Here is a 20,955-nt window from a genome sequence, read left to right as displayed (position 1 = left end):
ACATTTCTCCTTTGCCAAGATAATTCATCCACCTGACAGATCAAGAAGCTATCAAGAAGCTGATTAAGCATCATGATCATTACAAAGGTGCACCTTGTGCTGGGGACAATAAAATGCCTCTCTAAAATGTGCAGTTGTGTCAAACATAATGCTACAGATGTCTCAAGTTTTGAGACATCAATTGGCATGCTGACTGCAGGAATGTCCACCAGAGCTGTTGCCATAGAATTCAACATTCATTCTTTCCATAAGCTGCCTTCAACATCATTTTAGAAACTTTGGCAGTACATTCAACCGGTCTGACAACCCCAGACCAAGTGTAACCACACCAGCCTAGGACCTCCACATCTGGATTCTTCACCTGCAGGATCGTTTGAAACAAGCCACTCAGACAGCTAATGAAACAGAGTATTTCTGTCTGTGATTAAGCTCGTGTGTGTAAAAACTGATTGACTGTGCCCCTGCCCAGTCATGTGAAAAGGATTAGGGCGTAATGAATTTATTTGAATTGACTGATTTCCTTATCAACTGTAACTAACTTTTTTTGTTCAGTACAGTAAGTACAAAATGGGGTCAATACAGTTAGTCCGATGGCTAGCTATTTAGCAGTCTTATGGCTTGGGGGTAGAAGCTGTTCAGGGTCCTCTTGGTTATAGACCTGGTGCATTGGTACGGCTTGCAGTGAGGTAGCAGAGAGAGGTCTTGGGTGGCTTGGGTGGCTGGAGTCTTGGACAATGTAGGCCTTTTCTCTGACACTGCCTGGAGGCAGAAAAGGTCTTTGCTTACAATTACTTCCAATCTGGATCTTATGGAGGCACTATGGGACTCAGTATACAAGGGTAGTTCCCATGTTCCCTTGTTCCCATGATGCAACCAAAGTTGAGGTCACAGACTATGAAAGAGCCAACGCCATCTGAGAAAGCTTTGTCCGACCCAGACGGAAAATATAAAGTCAGAACATTTTCTAGAAGTTCAGCATTGAACGACTTCACAATAATGCTGAAAGAAGAGGTAAAGCTACAGTACAGAGGGGACTGTCTGACAACGATACATTCGAAAATATCACCCGTTTTCACAAAGGAAATAGATCTCATATGAATATTACCATACAAATTCATAAAGGTTATCTATGGCATTGACTATATTATCATAAGCCATGGTTCCGGCAGTTACTGGTTACGCGGAGTGGAACAGGGGAACCCAAGAGCAGACTCAGGCAAGGAAACTGGGATGAAGTAACCAAGGTAGTTATTGAAACACATGGGGAAGATGGAGTGCAGGACAGGGGAAGCTCGGGTGGGTTGCAGGGAACCAGGTGTGGAGGCTGAGGCGAGAGGTGTTGGGACAGGGTAAGCAGGTCCAGAGGAATCCAGGGGAGTAGTAGAGTGGGGAATCCAGGACAGAGTAGCAGGATGACGAGACGTGGATCTGGAGACAGGGACCAGAGTCAGCGGAACTGTAAGCAGAGAGAAAAACAGAGTCAGACACAACAGGATCTAACAGTAACAAACAGCTAGAAGCATAGACTGACTGAGCAGAGATTACCATCTGGCAGAGTAGAAGTGGCAGAGCTGAGTATTTGTAGACGTCTTGATTATGGAATAGGTTGCAGCTGTTCTGACTCCAGCACACCTGTCTCCGCCCACACAATCGAACACACAGAGAGAGAGAGAGAGAGAGAGAGAGAGAGAGAGAGAGAGAGAGAGAGAGAGAGAGAGAGAGAGAGAGAGAGAGAGAGAGAGAGAGAGAGAGAGAGAGAGAGAGAGGCGGCAGGTCAGGGAGACAAAGGATAAGCAGTAGAGGGCATGGTAGACGCAGATGTAACATTACTGTTCATATAGCAGGATTAACCAGTGTGAATTTATGGGCTCAGTGTGCCATACCATAGACTTGATATGACATCAGGACTGGCACCACACACCCAGTAATTTGAGGCATAGCTGAAAATGTTGCCTTTAGTGTGCAGCTGTAACTGGAGAACTGAAATGGCGGGCCCTCGAAAGGGTGGCCATATTTTGTTTGAATTTCAAATGTCACCCTATTCCTTATAAAGTCCACTACTTTTGAAAAAAAAGTAGTGCACTAAATAGGGAATATGGTGCCATTTTGGGACGTAGCCTACATTAGCCCTGACTGAGTATAGTCTATTTTCCATTGATTAGAAAATAAATAATGAAATCTTTCACCCTGAGTTTGTATTGAATAAATGAACATGTGTTTTGGTCAATGGGGCAGGACTCTTCTGTTTCAGGGGAAGAAGAATAAGCAAGAAGAAGGCAAGGCTCCCCTAATGAAATCAGACCGTCAACTCAGCTCACGATTGAGCAAAAAAATATAATGTCTGTCTTTGTGCTTTGGCTAATTATTCCAGGAATGTATTAAAGATTACTGTGGGATATGAAGGAGCAAATCCTTTAAATGGCTCTCTCATTGTTCCCCCACAATCCCCCTCATTTCAGATATGGCAGTAGGCAGCCGCCCTTGTGAAATTACCCCGTCCCATTATTCCAAAGCCTTGTTATCCACAAGACACACAAGTCTAGTTAGTGGCGCTTTGATAGAGGGGCTCAATACCTCTCTAACATAGAGTGTTATCTGCAAAAGGGGGAATTACCAGTGGTGAGTGGAATAAAGCAGCCCATTCCTTTCTCTCTAGGAAGACTACAGACAGTTACCATTAGCCTGGCTAGTGCCGTGATTGTCTCATCTTGCTCCATTTCTTTATAGGGCTATGGCATATATTTTTTTAAACACTCCATTTAATATTAGCAATTTATTTGAAGAAGAGTGGTATCTATAAACTTCAGTATTTTTTATTGGTATTGGTGTTCATCATTTTTAGGCCCATACAGTCCTCTCATAGGCCTATTATTCTACATTCTTAAGCAGGCTGATGTGAAGACCAGAAATTAAAATTGTAATGTTTTATGCAATGAATTGATCATATGCAGAATAAAAATGAAATCCTTTTGGATTTTGATAACTTTCACTGTATCAGATACATTTTTTCTGCATTGTGAGTTTGATTGAATGAGGACCCAAGACTCCATTCATAATTATAAACTGGGTGGTTACAGCCCTGGATGCTGATTGGCTGAAAGCTGTGGTACCAAGGGTATGACAAAACATGTATTTTTGCTGTTCTAATTACATTGGTAATAGCAGTAAGGCAACCTTGTTTTAAAAAAACATTATGGCCAATATACCATGGCTAAGGGCTGTATCCAGGCATTCTGCATTGCGTAGTACACAGTAGTGATGTGTGGGTAAAATCACTGCGGAAGCCCCATATTCCAAGCTATGCATTGTGACAATTTCACTGTTCGCTCTGTAACCTGTTCATTGATGTGTGTGTGTGTGTGTGTGTGTGTGTGTGTGTGTGTGTGTGTGTGTGTGTGTGTGTGTGTGTGTGTGTGTGTGTGTGTGTGTGTGTGTGTGTGTGTGTGTGTGTGTGTGTGTGTGTGTGTGCGTGCCATCCTTCTCTCTTTCATGTTGACAAAACGGTCTATCACTCAGTACACGCTTTTATTTTTTGTTGACCTAGGCTACCTGGCTAAAATGCTTGATGGTTAGAATAACTTCCATTCATGGGCAACGTTAGCTAGTTAATATTAGCCTTCTACATCTTGAACTTCCATCCTCTCAGGCCAAGAACACAACCATGTATGACTTAATGGTTGGATCAGAATTGCCGTTATAATTATTGGCCAGTACGGATAATTAAGTAAAACCACAAGTCCAAATACCTATCTCTATCCATGGTTAATTTAGGAAAGGGACAGTTTTAGCTAGCTGGCTAGCTAGCCACCAGAGGACAAAAACACAACGAGATGTATGCTCTCAAAATAATTTGATAGGAGTGACGCCAAATCCAAGCTGGCTTCCTTTGACACTGTTTTTTAGCTAGACGCTGATTGACACATTTTTTATACTTTTTTTATCAAGGGAGGCCAAATGCTCGCTGGCTTCCCTCACATTCAATGCTACGGGCTGCAACAATGTCATACTCATTTGGACCTGACAGCATCTGATAGATGGCCTACACGTAGAGATACAGAGGGCTCTGTTTCGCTCACTCGGATACTTTCTCCTGTGAGACAACGTAGATTGAGCCACTTGCTAATTGAAGGAAAATGATGAAACACAGAAAGATGTAAGATACATTATGTGATGTAAAAAAAAAATATTGGTCCATTTTTGGGGGTTACGCCTGGTTTATGTTTGCATCGATGAATACATGCCAGCAGTCGTACATAAGAACAGCTCTAAGCCATGATATATTGGCCAAATACAGTGCATTCGGAAAGTATTCAGACCCCTTTACTTTTCCCACATTTTGTTACATTACAGCCTTATTCAAAAATGGATTCAATACCCCCCCCCCCCCCCATCAATCTACACACAATATGTAAAGGTTGTCGTATGAAGGAGAGGACCAAAGCGCAGCGTGGTAAGTGTTCATCTTGATTTTTAATACGAATAGTGAACACTGAAGCAAAAATAATAAAGCGACAAACGAACAGTCCTGAACAGTGAAATAAAGGGACAACGATTGACAGCTGCCTATGATTGAGAACCATACCAAGCCAAACACAGAAATAGCAAATAATAGAAAAACTAACATAGACAACCCACCCAACTCACGCCCTGCCCATACTAAAACAAAGACATAACAAAAGAACTAAGGCCAGAACGTGACAGTACCCCCCCCCCCCCCAAAAAAAAAGGTGCAGGCTCCGGCCGCAAAACCTGAACCTATAGGGGAGGGTCTGGGTGGGTGTCCCGTCCATTCGGGACGTGGACCCCACTCCACCATAGTCCTTGTCCGCCTCTTAGCCCGCCTCCGTGGCCTCTTTAGAGCGGCGACCCTCGCTGCCGACCTCGGACAGGGGACCCTAGCCACGGATCCCGAATGGACGGGAGGTTCCGGCAGCACCGGACAGGCGGGAGACTCTGGCAGCTCCGGAGTGAAGGGCGATTTCAGCAGCTCCGGAGTGAAGTGCGATTCCGGCAGCACCGGAGTAACGGACGGCTCTGGCAGCTCCTGACTGACCGGTGCCTCTGGGAGCTCCTGACTGACCGGCGGCTCTGGCAGCACCTGACTGGCGGGCGGCTCTGGCAGCTCAGGACAGACGGGAGACTCTTGCAGCTCAGGACAGATGGGAGACTCTGTCAGCTCAGGACAGACGGGAGCACCTGTAGGGAGGAGACGGAGAGATGGCCTGGTGCAGGGGGCTGCCACCGAAGGGCTGGTGCGTGGAGGTGGCACCGGATAGACCGGACCGTGAGGGCGCACTGGAGCTCTCGAGCACCGAGCTTGCCCAACCTTACCTGGTTGAATGCTGCCCGTAGCCAGGCCAGTGCGGCGAGGTGGAATAGCCCGCACTGGGCTGTGCTGGCGAACCGGGGACACCATGCGTAAGGCTGGTGCCATGTACCCCGGCCCAAGGAGACGCACTGGAGACCAGATGTGCTGAGCCGGCTTCATGGCACCTGGCTCGATGCCCACTCTAGCCCGGCCGATTCGAGGCGCTGCTATGTATCGCACCGGGCAATGCCTGCACACCGGGGACACCGTGCGCCTCACGGCATAACACGGTGCCTGCCCGGTCCCTCTCTCTACACGTTAAGCACGGGATGTTGGCTCAGGTCTCCTACCTGACTTAGCCACACTCCCCGTGTGCCACCCCCCCCCCCAAGGAATGTTTGGGGCTGCCCTGCTGCCCTGCTGCCTCCTCATATCACCGCCTCTCGGCTTTCGCTGTCTCCAGCTCTGCCTTGGGGCGGCGATACTCTCCCGGCTGTACCCAGGGTCCGTTGCCATCCAGGATCTCCTCCTATGTCCTATGTCCAGGAGACTGGAGATCGTTGCTGCTGCCCGTTACCACGCTGCTTGGTCCTTTGGTGGTGGGTGATTCTGTAACGGTCGTCATATGAAGGCGAGGACCAAAGCGCAGCGTGGTAAATGTTCATCTTGATTTTTAAAACGAATAGTGAACACTTAAACAAAAACAATAAAACGTCAAACGAACAGTCCTGAACAGTGAAATAAAACACAGAACAGAAAATATTCTCCCATGAAACACAATAGAAAACAGGCTCCCTAAATATGGTTCTCAATCAGGGACAATGATTGACAGCTGCCTCTGATTGAGAACTATACCAGGCCAAACACAGAAATAGCAAATCATAGAAAATCTAACATAGACAACCCACCCAAATCACGCCCTGACCATACTAAAACAAAGACATAACAAAAGAACTAAGGTCAGAATGTGACACAATACCCAATAATGACAAAGAAAACACTATTTTTTCGAAGTTTTTGCAAATTTATTAAAAATAAAAACTGAAATATTTTATTTACATAAATATTCAGACCCCTTACTCAGTTGAAGCACCTTTGGCAGCGATTACAGCCTTGAGTCTTCTTGGGTATGACACGACAAGCTTGGCACACCTGCATTCGGGAAGTTTCTCCCATTTGCAAAAGAAAATCTAAAAACCTGTTTTCGCTTTGTCATTAAGGGGTATTGTGTGTAGATTGATGAGGAACATTTTTTCCCATCGATTTTAGAATAAGGCAGTAATGTAACAAAATGTGGAAAAAGTTAAGTGCCCCCCCCCCGCATTGCTTAAGTATACACTTGTTTGCAAATATAGAAGTCTTATAGACATTAGGGAATTCCCCAAGATGCCTCCATACCACCTGTTTAACCTTATCGTGTGAGCTCTCAGTTGGAGGCCATCTCCAAGACACATTTTCTGTCTCCCAGACCCTGCAACCTCGGTGCCACCCTGGTGTGTTGAGAATGCAATATTTGAGTCAATATTTCAGCAATTCTTTTTCATGCGTTGGGTGAGATTAATTTCAATATGACAGCAATGGGAGTTAAATCTTTATGTTAATGAATAACAATCTCCAAAGTACTTTGGAACGTCGTGTGTTCAGCTCGTTTAAATTGTCATGTCAATCAATAACTCACATTTGTTTCATTTTCACAAGACATTATTCAAATCACGACACAGGGTTTGTTTATCCTACTTCTTGGTCAATAGGAAGTTCCAAACACACAGGATTGAGTGCGCCCTACGCGCGCTCCCCAGCCCAGGTCTCAAGAGTACTAGACACTTCAAGATGCCGGTCACAATAACATTTGAATTTCAACACATTCAACGTGAGCGCTTCAGAAGACTAATATCCTGTAATGTCAGTGAGAATGAGAATGAGTAAAATGATTGGCAGTTGTAATGTCAGTGCTAATGATGCGGGTGTGTTCAGATGTGTCCTACTCTAATCCACTTTGTGACACAGATCTATGTACAGAGTCTAGTCTGGAGACTGCGACGGCAGTTTAATCTGCAACTCGATTGCCGATGCAACCTCCTGGTAAAGGAGCGTGTGACTGGCTAGCTGGGTCTCGAGACGCCGGAGACTCCAAACCAGTCCTGTGTTCTCAGCAGCGCTACAGTAGCGGAAAACAGCGGTCAGAAACAAGAGTGGTGCGTGACGCGCAGGACAGATACAGCAATAAGGAATCGGCCTACATTCAATTCAATGCATAAAATCAACCAAGGATCTATACAGGAGATATCTTCTCCAATGCTGTGATTTTGACTGGCTGTCTATTACCGGCGCAGAGCTGTTCATTGTCAGCGCAAATCCCGTTTCTCTCACTTGTGACGGCGGAAAGGTGGCTGTCTATGCACTGAGTTGAGTCTCGGAGATATCGGCAACGGCTGCGTGCCTTTGAGCGGAGCGGAGGAGTTGCACTACAGGGCTGCCCCGGACCGGCCCCAGCGTAAGGTTGCAAACTTAAAAGCTATTGATTGACGAGTAAAATACTTGGAAATTGACTATCTCTCTCATCACCTGTGTGAGACCTGTCCTTTCCTGTGGTGATTTTGATGTTTACCGATTTGGGAAAGAAGTCCGCAGCATTTGATAGAGAGAAAGAGAGGGGTTTACTGCCAGCCTGCCGAAAGCTGCTTCGCTTCGATATCGGATACATATGAGGTTGTGAGTGAGTCTACGAGACACAGGTGATTGCCGTTTGCTTGCTTTACGTGGCTGGGTTAAATCAGGAGAGGCTGAACAATTTTGCTATATGGAGAGCACTAAGTGAAGAATGCTCTTAGCTTTCATTCACATGGCTTTGAAAATACACTAAATTTAAGTATTATCTCTCTAAACAGCATAGCACGCAAGGAATGCAAGTTGTGTGGTGTCCATAAGAATATTGCTTTAAATGTTGAATTACTCTGTAATTCAGATTTCCACATGTAAGGAATGTTAGACGCATTTGGATTCGTGTCAGAGAAGTTGCATACCATTTTATCCCAGATGTGAGCATAGCAGCTTGTCCCGCAGCATTCCATGTTGAATATAATTCATTATTTTGTGCCATAAGAAGAGACAGTTTGAAATGCCAAATTGCTTGATCCTCTGCACTTCTATTGGGTTTCCCTAAAGTTTCAACGTGACGTTTTAACGATTGCTCTATCACGATCCATGCTTTAACGGTAGGTTGTCATTGTAAATAAGAATGTGTTCTTATTAACTGACTTGCCTAGATAAATAAAGGTCAAATAAAACACAAAATAAAATACAACATGTTTTTACAAGTAGTATATCTAAGTAGCCCACAAATGGGTAAAACATAGATCAATGTTAAAATATATGAATATTTCAAATAAATATATCTTATTTAGCATGATAATTCGATATTGAATACAAAAATAGAATTGAGGCTATTCTCTCACAGGGAGCTCAATTTATTCCGAATTACTATAGTAGCTCTAAGAGAAGTCGTTTGGCACACAAACATTCAAGTTTCGAGGGCAGACAGTGGTCTATGTTATTGTTCTCCAGTCGTGATGTTTGTTAGCATAGTTGATTAGGGAGTTTAGTGGCATCTTACACTTTGTGACAGTTCATCTCCTAGGGGAGGGATGGTGAAAGAGAGAGAGCGCTCGCGCCTATACGCTGACACTTTCAGGTCTGGCTGGTGATCTGCGAGTGAGAGCGAGTCTAGTGAGTCTCGGAGCAGGAGCCGAGACCTCCTCCGCTAATAAAGAGAGAGGTGGCTTCCAAAGGTTGGGCTTTGCACATTTGTAATCAAACCAATCAGAGACCCCTCTGAGATTTCGGATCGAGCAGTCAGGCTGAGGCAGGCAGCACACTATTTGAAAAGAGGAAAAGCGTTCTCAAATTAGGGGGTGTATCCATCGCTTTAAGCCCCTTTTATGGCAATGTCTTTCGCCAGATGTTAGTATTACTAGTTCGTGTCCTGTCAGATTTGAGAATGAGCAGGGCGCGAAGGGCCACAACACGAGCTTGATTTGATGATCTGCCCACATTTGAAACGAATATCATCATCACTGCTGCCGCTTACTTTCAATATTTATTTCCATTTAGCACCGACGGTTTACCTCTTGCCTTGTCATCGTTTCCAAGGAGTTGAAACGGGAGTTGTTGGTGCTGGTGCCTGGGCTTTTTACTTCTTCCTTTGCTAGCTCCGATGACTTGTGTGGAGGAAATGGCAACGCCAGCGTTTGAGAGAGGAACTCAACTGGAAGAGGAGAGAGGAAACCGGAGCTGAATGACAGGATGCAGCAGACAACCTGAGACATATCCAGACACATTTCAACTGCCTCAGTCAAGACACTTCTGCTTTATTGGTTTTCCTTCAGCCCCAAGCTTGAAAATAAGGAAGATTAACACGGCCTGAAAACCTCAGGAGGAGTTTTATTTAGGTTCGTTTTTTGTTTTTCCTATGAATATTTTTATAACAAAACAAGGATGCATTGTGGATTAGTGCTGTTCCTCTTAATGGAAATCTTCTTCGTTGCTAAAGCTTTCAAAAATGGTAAGTGACAACTATTATATGCTGGGATACTTATCCTGATGTTGTTAAAGGCCCAGTGCAGCCACAAACATGATTTAGCTGTGTTTTATATATCCACACAATGAGGTTGGAATAATTCTCTGAAATTGTGAAAATTACCATTTTAGTGTAGTCTAACAGCTGTTTGAAAAGACAGCCTGAAATTTCAGCCTGTTTTGGTAGGATGGAGTTTTGACATGCCTGGTGACATCATCAGGTGGTAAATTAGTTATTAGACAAATAAAACATAGAGTTCCAAACCTCTCTGCCAATTACATCCAGTTTTCAGTTTTCCCCTCCTCGTTCAGACCACTCCCAGACAGTCCTAGCAAAATTGGACTTCTTTTTAATTGAAGACAATCACTGTAAGGTACTTAATTGTTATTTGATATTGAGACAAAAACTGCTGCATTTGACCTTTAAGGACACATGAGTCTCAAAACCTCCATGCATTCACCTGTCAAGTTTTCCCCGCGGGTCAGTGCTGTCATTGCCACCGGTTTATTATTTGAGTGTGCAGGTTCCTCTATTTAAGAGTCTGTCAAAGTGTGGGTACAGTAGTAGGCTGTTTCTTGCTGTAGCATATAGGCGACACTTAGCCTAATTGTTTCGTTTCTATGAGTAAACTCATTTACGAGAAAAACTAAAGAAAGACAAAGAAAGAACTAGCTATATTTCCCATTCTCTTGAACATCGCATTGTCATCTATCCTATTCAAAACTCATTTCAAGTAGCCTACTTTACACGGCAAATTGTAGTTATAATCCAAACGCATGACTGCGCACACATAAATTGAGATAAACTGATAGGGTAATTTGGGCTACTTGAAGTGGCTTGCCTCTAGACACAAGAAAGGCGCGTTATTCTCCGGCGCTTGGAGAAGTGGTCTGTATGAAAAGAAAAATACGTTTTATAAGGCGATAATCATTTGTTAATAAAGTTTAGTCTGTGTCTATGTTTAGCCTGTGTTTTCATACCCCCAATCCACAAATAAATGTAGCTCGCCACATATAATCTGGGAAGTACTCGGATTTATAATACTTTTGAATTATTTGGCGTTATTGCCATATGATATATTGTCTACAAGTCACATGGCACCACATCGGCCATTCCTATCGAAGCTCAGCCAAACCCCGCATAGCCACAGTGTAGTATCCGTTCCCCGTCCACTCTCAGTCCTCTACATTAATCAATTACTCCTTGTCAGGGTATATGGCCCTTAGTCATTACGAGTTGTTCTAGCTAATTACTGTCAGTGACATTTCACAGATTTAAACATTTTTCAAGCGTAAAAGTAAGAACATTTATAATCTTAACTTGGGCTATAAGTGACTAACATATTTATCCTAACCGTTATGCACCAACATAAAACATCAATAGTGATCGATAATAACACTAAAAAAGAATAATAACACGAATTACACTTTTGGTAATGTTTGTGAACAACTGTATAGTTTAACGTCAAGCCTGTAAAAAGTGTATTACCTCATCTGAGCAAATTAATACATTTAAAATAGATTTCGAGAGTTTGGGACTATAAAGGTTCTATCAGAAACAATGTGATTCTGAGAGAATTAGCTTGAATGAAATGAGACATGTTTATATTGTATTATTTGTAACTTAACAATCCAAATTGGGGTACATATAGTACTACATAGGTAGAGAACATTGAACAGAACAAGGCTATGTCAATAACAACATTTGTACTAAAATGCAGATAGAACCACAGTCCCAAACTCTCAATTTCTCAGATTTGGGGGGAATAGGCTCCCTAATTGTTAGCATTTTGATGGTCAGAAAGGATGTACCTTACCCGTGCGTCTTTACGCATGTAGCCTATCTAACTTAGCCAAAAGCATATTCGATTGGTCTAGTTAAGACATCTTTAGACAATGTAGGAAAATATTTGTATGGCGTGGGTGGGCCTATAAGTGATGATCCTGAATGTACTTTTATAATGATTGTTTTGACATTCAGATCAACTCAAATCCAGTTTGATTTTGAACAGATCCCCCTCATCTCCATCTCTACAATAATATAGCCTATAGTTTAGAACACCTAGGCTATAATTGCTTATAACACATACTCTTGCCAACATTATTGACTCTGTAGGCTATCTGCGTTGCTTTGGGGTGTAGTGCTAACTGTATTTTTTTCCACGTTCTTTCTTGCAGACAAGTGTGGGGACAACATCAGAATAACGAATGCGAATTACCTCACTTCACCTGGCTATCCGGCATCATATTTGCCATCTCAGAAATGCGTTTGGGTGATTACAGCGCCTGGACCTCATCAGAGAATTCTAATCAACTTTAACCCGCATTTTGATCTCGAGGACAGAGAGTGCAAGTAAGTTGGCTGCCCTCTACTCCACTCCTGCATATTGTACATGAAAGCCCGCCATCTAGTGGTCGTGGAATTCTTGAGCGCGCAGTACTGGGCAACATGAGTATTAAAAAAATTATTGGATTGGAGTGTCTTTGCTGGTCATTGTTTGAGAGTAATTGTATTACTATGTTGTAATAGTTTTCCTGTTATCATGGTTTCACATCATTGAGGAAGTAATCCCATTTAGTGGCTGTCTAAACTTTAGTGGATGTCTTAACTCATTTACCCTTCTTGCTGGGTTAGTTACAAATCCCTGTTTAACTTTTAAGATGTAAGGTATTAAACCAGACTAGGGCTAAACGGTTAACCTGGCAGCTGCCTATGAAACCAGAGCTCCACAGTAATGTGATGAACCTGCTGCCTCCCTGTGTCAGTGGTGCCCTGAGGTGAAGCAAGACATGCAATGCCTTAGCCTGGGCTGACTGGCTCTTGCGCTGCCTCTGTCCTTAACTGCGCCCTTACCCTCCACCCTGCTCCCTGTGTGTGTGTGTGTGTGTGTGTGTGTGTGTGTGTGTGTGTGTGTGTGTGTGTGTGTGTGTGTGTGTGTGTGTGTGTGTGTGTGTGTGTGTGTGTGTGTGTGTGTGTGTGTGTGTGTGTGTGTGTGTGTGTGTGTGTGTGTGTGTGTGTGTACGTGCGTGTGTGTTCCTTCTGAGCCGTTGTTTATGCTGGAGGGGCAGCTAGAGAACACGCAGAGTGAATACGGCTGGATACTGTTACTGTATCCCCACTACGCACTACGCCCAAGTTCAGCTCTTTCTCTCGCTGCTACGCCCTTTGTGTTTTCACAGAATACAGTGTAGGTCTAAAGATTGTGCTGTTTTATCATGATCTCTATCCACTGTGCACAGACGTCAGTTCAACATCTATAGTTTTGATTTACATTTTGATTGAGTTGTCAACAAATTTGAATTCAAAGTGAAATCAACAAAAAAAGTGTGGTGAAAAAAGAAACTGTAGGTATATAGCGCTTGATTTGCTCTTTAAAGGGGCAGTCTGCGATTTACTGCCTGGTTGACCACTCCTGTCTTCTAGAGAAGGATCCTGATGGTCCTGACTTCTTCTGGCTCAGGTGTCACTACCCAGCATCTGTTAAAGTTTCCCAAAACCCAAGGTTGCGCAGCGGGACGGCTGTGTGTGCACGTGTGTGTGCGTGCGTGCAAGTGCATGTCTGTTTGTCAATGAAATTAACCAGGAATGAGTTTCCGGTGTTGTTTAAAAGCACACTCTCAAAGTCAAGGAATGTAACCGATCAAACAGCTTCCCTTTTTCAGTTAAAATAAATGTACTCGGTGAACTTCAAGTTTAAATCCATTGTCGTGTCGTTTTTCAAATGACTTCTGCCGTTCGTTTCAATCCAAGGTCGATTAAAGTTTTCTGTTTTCCAAGTGGGGACTGAACTGCCATGCCGTCAATTGCTTTGTCTGCCTGTACATTTGTTAGTTGTAGATAAGCAGCATGTTATTTTTCTTGTCCCTACCGTTGCCAAATGTGCTTGTTATGTTTGGAATGGAGCCAGGGTGTAATATGTATAATACTGTGTAATGCTGCCCATAGAGTGGTCACGGAATATAAACCTCAGTGCTAGAGAGAAACACACCAACAACTGATCTGCAGAGACGTCTGTAAAACTTCATCAAGTCACTAGTGACTCATGTGGTTCACACAGTTGTATGCATACTAAATGGCACCCTATTCCTTACATAATGCACTACTTTTGACCAGAGCCCATAGGGTTTTCCATAGGGTTCTATTGAAAAGTAGTGTACCACATAGGGAATAGGGTGCCATCCGGGATACAGTTACATACAGTGGAGAAACAGGGCCCGATTGATCTCAAGGCTCTTCTATTTTAACCACCTCTCCTCTGCTCTACTTGGTCTGCTACTGTTTCATATGTAATGTTTTAATGGAGCGGTTTTCATGGGACTTTAGTTCCACTAGTTCCACTTCACTATTTCACCTTGTTATGTGTTCACTTCAGACTGGCTGAGGAAGATGGTCAGTGACATTGTTTGGATGCCAAATGGAACCCTATTCCCTACATAGTGCATTACTTTTGACCAGAGCCCATAGGGTGCAGTTTATTAAGATGCAGTCATTCAATTACTCTCATTCCAAAAGTTTCAACTCAAGTAGCCCAGTGGTGCTTTGTAAAGTGAATGCCGCTATTGTGTTAGTAGCAAGAGGGACATGTCATATCTAAATCGATTAAGGCTTGAAAGGGAGAGGCATGTGCATCATGGCCGTGCTGTCTTTGTTGGTAGATAGCGGTTCGGTTGGTTGATGTGATTTGTACAACAGCAGTAATCAGACTACCATGGGCTGTCTAGTCGCAGCTCGACTCACACAACTTACATACTGGAAACTGATAATGGCCAGCACCAGAATGGCGACATTGCCTTCCTTATCTGATTGACAAGCGGGTAGGGGAGAAGCAGGCAGCTACAATGCATGCATCAGTGCACTCCCCTGCAATCTAATTAGTGGTCCAAATGGAACACACATGCTATACATGTGCTCCTACATGACCGTTATCAACAAATCAAACAAGAATCAAGCTGAAAGTGCTTGTAAAAACCATCAGTGGCTGAGCCTACCTCTGTTGTAACATGTGTGACTGCTGGCACTCCCTCCCTAACAGGTTTGTTTGGAAGGTTAGGGTCTCAAATAGCGCCCAATTCCCTATGTACACTACCAGTCAAAAGTTATAGAACACCTACTCATTCAAGGGTTTTTCTATATTTATACTATTTTCTACAATGTAGTGAAGACATCAAAACTATGAAATAACACATATGGAATCATGTAGTAAACAAAAATGTGTTAAACAAATCAAAATATATTTTATATTTGAGATTCTTCAAATAGCCATCCTTTGCCTTGATCACAGCTTTGCACACTCTTGGAATTCTCTCAACCAGCTTCACCTGGAATGCTTTTCCAACAGTCTTGAAGGAGTTTCCACATATGCTGAGCACTTGTTGGCCGCTTTTCCTTCACTCTGCAGTCAAACTCTTCCCAAACCATCTCAATTTGGTTGAGGTCGGGGGATTATGGAGGTCAGGTCAACTGATGCATCACTCCATCACTCTCCTTCTTGGTCAAATATCCCTTACACAGCCTGGAGATGTGTTGGGTCATTGTCCTGTTGAAAAATAAATGATAGTCCCTCTAAGCCGAAACCAGATTGGATGGCGTATTGCTGCAGAATGCTGTGGTAGCCGTGCTGGTTAAGTGTGCCTTGAATTCTAAATAAATCACAGACGGTGTCACCAGCAAAGCACCCCCACACCATAACACCTCCTCCTCCATGCTTTACGGTGGGAAATACACATGAGGAGATCATCCATTCACACACACCGCTTCTCACAAAGACATGGCAGTTTGGAACCGAAAATCTCCAATTTGGACTCCAAACCAAAGGACGAATTTCCACCGGTCTAATGTCCATTGCTCGTGTTTCCTCGCTCAAGCAAATCTCTTCTTTTTATTGGTGTCCTTCAGTAATGGTTTCTTTGCAGGAATTCAATCATGAAAGCCTGATTCACACAGTCTCCTCTGAACAGTTGATGTTGAAATGTGTCTCTTACTTGAACTCTGTGAAGCATTTATTTGGGCTGCAATTTCTGAGGTTAGTAACTCTAATGAACTTATCCTCTGCAGCAGAGTTAACTCTGGGTCTTCCATTCCTGTGCGTTCTTCATGAGAGCCAGTCTCATCATAGCGCTTGATGATTTTTGCGACTGCACTTGAAGAAACTTTCAAAGTATACGAATTGACTGACATTCATGTATTTTTGCTTATTTGAGCTGTTCTTTTACCAAATAGGGCTATCTTCTGTATACCCCTTACCTTGTCCCCACACAACTGATTGGCTCAAAACCATTAAGAAGGAATTAAATTCCACACACTTTAATATAGACTCTCATGGCACTAACGTGTATTCTCACAGAAACCTTAAGAAGTTCGAGGTAAAATCCCGGTCCGTCAAGACAAATATTTTAAGTCAATTTGTTCTGATCTTCAGTGGAATGAACAGCTTTCTTGGCGAGAATGCAAAATTGAGTAAATGTATATTCTATGAGCTTGCCTTCTGGGTACTTATTAAGTTCACTACAATCTGATAAAGTGTTAGACAGACATGTAGTTGTGGCAGTTATGCCGTGTCATGGAGAAATGGATGTTTGGCTGGATATGAAGTCATAAACAAGTGACAGACATTAACTACATGACCAAAAGTATGTGGACAGCTGCTCGTCGAACATCTCATTCCAAAATTGTGATTCCCCACTCCAGAGAATGCATTTCCACTGCACCAAAGTCCAATGACGGTGAGCTATACACCCCTCCAACCTATGCTTGGCACTGTGCATGGTGATCTTAGGCTTGTGAAGCTCCCGATGAACAGTTGTTGTGCTGACGTTGCTTCCAGAGGCAGTTTGGAACTCAGTAGTAAGTGTTGCAACCGAGGACAGACAATTTTTACGTTCTACGCACTTCAGCACTAGGCGGTCCCTTTCTGTGAGCTAGTGTGGCCTCCCACTTTGCGGCTGAGCCATTGTTGCTCCTAAAATGTTCTACTTCACAATAACAGCACTTACAGCTGACCGGGGCAGCTCTAGCAGAACAGAAATCCAAGGAACTGACTTGTTGGAAAGATAGCATCCTATGACTGTGCCACATTGAAAGTCACTGAGCTCTTCAGTAAGGCCATTCTACTGCCAATGTTTGTCTATGGAGATTGCATGGCTGTGTGCTCAACTTTATACACCTGTCAGCAACGGGTGTGGCTGAAATAGCCAAATCCACTCATTTGAAGGGGTGTCCACATACACTTATTGTATATATAGTGTATTTCACATATAGGAAGTGGAATGATAATTTGAACAGTCTTTTTCTGTTTTAATAAACATTTTTATTAGGAGATTTTCTCGAAGATTGAGGTCGTATTCTGTAAAATTCAAACATACCCCATTCAATGGGAGACTTAGAAAACCTTTGCTAAAAAACCTTGTTGACTGTGTTGTTGTTGCTTTCTGTGAAAGCTGCGTTGGCTGGAATCAACATGCCACCGATATTATATGCTTTTGACAGCACAATGAATCATTGATCTGCTTGGATCCACTGACCAAACAAAAAGACACAGATTTTTTTCTAGGCCTACACATTGTGAAATCCCCTTGAAGCTATGGTGCAGTAGAGTAGAGCTACCTTTTGAGGGAAAGAGGGGTTCAAATTGATTGATGAAGTAGAAGAGGAGAGGATACTTTCTATATGAGAATTTCTCTCTTTCCTCTCCTACGTTTTTGAGAGAAAGATGGGTTAAAATGGAGAGATGAGAATAGGATACGTTTTATATGAGAGTGAGTCTCCCTATTCCCTTGTCACTCTTTTCACTTTCTGCCTGGCCTGTGATTGCTGGAGCTCAGAGAACAGTGAATTCCTATGCGACAGCCTGTGCAGTCCTGAGATAGCGAGGAGGTATCCCAGCTAGCACATAACGTTCTGAGAACCATATGTTTCTTAGAGCTTGGTGAGAGTTTGGTTGTCCTACGGTTATTTTCATACAACCTTCCCACAACCTTCTGAGAATGGTGTAGGATAGTTGCTTGGCTTTGGAACATTCTTAACACATTTAAGGAATTTGACAAAAAAAAAACATTATCTTGATATTTCATTACTTTACCAGAATGTTTATTAACAATTTCATTTACATTTTGGTAAGGTTCTAGGAATGTTCTGAAACTGGTTTGACATTGGGAATGTACTCAAATAGTTCGGGGAATGTTAAGAAACCATGTTCTTCTTTGGGAATTTCAGTACTTCAGCATAACGTCAACTAAACTCTCTCTTTCCACTATCTTGTTAAGTGTGTTCAGGTGTGTTGGCCACGCCCACTAATTGGCCACACCTGATCTTCTTGAGTGCTTTTTTTCCTTTGAATTGGGATCTGTTTGAATAGACTAAAATAATCACATTTCCATGTGTCCTTTCTGTGCTTGGAGTTCAATACAATTAGTGTTATTATGCTAGCAGTGTTATTAAAATTATTATTGGAACATGTTCTTAGAACATAATTTAATTACCTTCAAATAAGCTATACTTTTAATTACCAGAATGTTAATTTAACCTCCCAGAAAAACTTTCAGGCAACCATAGTAAAACGTTCTCATAACCTCCCTGCAACCTGAAAAAAATGTGCGTTCCCAGAACAGGCAACATTTTCACTTCTGTTCTCAGTTAAACAAATGTTCACTTTTATCAGTCAGAAAACGTATAGCTTCATTCCCAGAACCAATGAGAAACCAGAAACATACATTCACACAACTTCCAAGGAACCAAATATACTAGCTGGGGAGGGTGGGGGAAAATAAATGGGGAATGCCTTCTGAAGAAGGTCTGCCCTTTGTGGTAAGAAAGGAGTGGAGAGAAGGAGAGTGAGAAAGTCAGTCAATGAGTGAGTGAAAGCTTCAGCTTGCCTCACACACAATGGCTCTGAAGTGAGCTCCCCACTTGCTCTCCTCTCTTTCCCGCTCCTGACTGTGACTGCCCATAATTCTAGGCTTGAAAAAGCAGCCTTTCCCCCTCTCTAATTATGACCCCACTCCCCTCTCCTGTCTAGTAGCCCCCTCGGAGAGCAACATACCCCGCTGGGAAGACAAACACTCTCCTCTGTGGTCTGAGACAATGTACATCCTGCCTGCCCGCTGCCCTCCACTCTCCGCCCTCCCTGCCAGGCATCCGTCTAGGTCAGGCCTGCTGGACTACAGGCTTACATCCAAATGGGACCCTATTCCCTATATAGTGCACTACTTTTGACCAGGCGCAATAGGGCTCTGGTCAAAAGTAGTGCACTATGTAAGGAATAGGGTGCCATTTGGGAAGCAAACCTACACAGACCTACACTGCAGACATGAGTTTACAACAGGGAAAGCAGGGAAAGGGGAAAGTAGTACTCAGCCCCCTGTTGGTTCTGGAGAGTTCTCTTTTCATACAGGTTATTTTGTTAAGCAGGGATCCTGACACCCTGACTGACTAATAGCTTCATAACACAACACTCATGTTTAACAATGAAGTCCACTCACTCCACTGAGTTATTCAGAGTAGAGGAGGGGTACTGTGGGGAAGAAGAGGGTGTTTGCATGGGACTCAATGCTGTGATTGCTTTCCCTGGTACTGCCACACAACGTCTATACAGCCTGGCTGGATCTGAGGCTTCCTGATGGGGTTTGGGATCAGTGGGAGTTCTCTCTCCTATCTGGAGAGGCTCTATTTCTTTGGGGAAGTGCTCTATAACTCTCCCAAAAAATTCCCTGAATAAAGTGCGCTTCACTTCCCTTATCTCACCCTGGATGTGTCCCAAATGGCACCCTATTCCCTATACAGTGCACTACTTTTGAATAGACTTCTATGTGCCCTGGTCAAAAGTAGTGCACTATTAAGGGAATAAAGTGCCATTTGGGATTAAAAGCCCCTCTCACGCTCCACCACCGCACAAGCAATGAGGAAAACTTGTGAGTGGGTTGCGTGATCGTCCATCAGCCGTTGTCATGGACAAAAATAAATAAGGCAGGAATGTAACAAGGCCTTTTTTTTATCCTCCATCAGCAAGGTCATGTCTTTTAAAATGGGCTGGCAGGCTGTGGCCTCTCAGGGCCAGGGGAAGAGGCTTGGGCTGATATGAATTGTTTGAGACACTTATAGCTGTTTATGGTTGTCTTTTATGTAAGAATGTACCAGTGAGGCATTTATGCTTTTCAAGATCAAAGCAGAGTTCAAATAACAGAGGCAGATCCGCACAATGAGACAAAATGAAGAGAGCAGCAGCACTGTTTCTTATAGGACAATGGCGGTTGAAATGATGTACCTGGTTATTCTGCGTAACATCAGTCTCCAGTGTTGTACAGTAGGAAGTACATTGTATCTCAAACTACATTGTGACAGCACCACTGATAGTGTCACGATCGCCGTTCTCTTTCTTTTAAATGTCGCCAACAAAACAATAAACAACAAAAATGAACATGAAGCTTACTAGGTCGCTAACAAAGACAACTACCCACAAAATACAAAAGGAAAAAAGGATGCCTAAGTATGATTCCCAATCAGAGACAACGATAGACAGCTGTCCCTGATTGAGTACCATACCCGACCAAAACATTTCCCACCCGAGTCACACCCTGACCAACCAAACATAGAGAATAAAAAGATCTCTACGGTCAGGGCGTGACAGATAGCAATTTCCATCAAGTGAAGTTGTTAGCAGTTGCTATGAATTATCCCAAATCATAACTTGCCATGATAGAAAACATGTCGTCAGAAATCCCTTTTCTTCTACTACATTCACAGAATACAGAAGTACCTCTGACACATCCGGTGATCCATTATAACTAGTGTAATTAGCATTTCCGAGCAGATGAAAGCCCTGTCTAAACTATCTCTCTGGGGTCATGATTAAAAGAGAGGTTCACCTCTGTCATGAGTTAGAGGACAAAAGGCTGAAAATGAGAGTTGGGTAGGAATCCTCTCTCTCTCTCTCTCTCTCTCTCTCTCTCTCTCTCTCTCTCTCTCTCTCTCTCTCTCTCTCTCTCTCTCTCTCTCTCTCTCTCTCTCTCTCTCTCTCTCTCTCTCTCTCTCTCTCTCTCTCTCTCTCTCTGTCATCAATCTTCCATGTTACTCAAAT

At 43.2% G+C, this 20,955-nt stretch overlaps 1 protein-coding gene and 1 long non-coding RNA gene across 6 annotated transcripts in view; one reads left to right on the top strand and one right to left on the bottom strand.

The window, feature by feature from the left end:
- Window positions 1-214: 214 nt before the first annotated feature.
- On the bottom strand, window positions 215-9,845 carry LOC124039855. Its single transcript, XR_006839637.1, has 3 exons — window positions 9,433-9,845; window positions 1,546-1,632; window positions 215-1,456 (listed from the first exon to the last, which is right to left on the bottom strand). It is a non-coding gene; the product is annotated as an uncharacterized LOC124039855 (long non-coding RNA).
- The window catches only part of LOC124039854 (neuropilin-1a-like), a 127,516-nt gene continuing 113,648 nt past the window's right edge, over window positions 7,088-20,955 (top strand). Inside the window, exons 1-3 of one of the 5 annotated variants that reach the window (XM_046356321.1) lie at window positions 7,088-8,043; window positions 9,458-9,869; window positions 12,062-12,236. In XM_046356321.1, the coding sequence (XP_046212277.1) occupies window positions 9,803-9,869; window positions 12,062-12,236 (242 nt within the window). In that variant the 5' untranslated portion in view covers window positions 7,088-8,043; window positions 9,458-9,802. Of the gene's footprint in view, window positions 8,044-8,638; window positions 9,870-12,061; window positions 12,237-20,955 lie in introns of those variants that run through there. The other 4 variants (XM_046356320.1, XM_046356323.1, XM_046356322.1 and 1 more) reach the window with 4 other exon arrangements.

This window comes from Oncorhynchus gorbuscha, linkage group LG07, assembly GCF_021184085.1.
Source record: "Oncorhynchus gorbuscha isolate QuinsamMale2020 ecotype Even-year linkage group LG07, OgorEven_v1.0, whole genome shotgun sequence".
Taxonomy (NCBI): Eukaryota; Metazoa; Chordata; class Actinopteri; order Salmoniformes; family Salmonidae; genus Oncorhynchus; species Oncorhynchus gorbuscha.
Note: the sequence above shows the minus strand (reverse complement) of the source record. Positions and strands in the feature narration are given on the sequence as shown.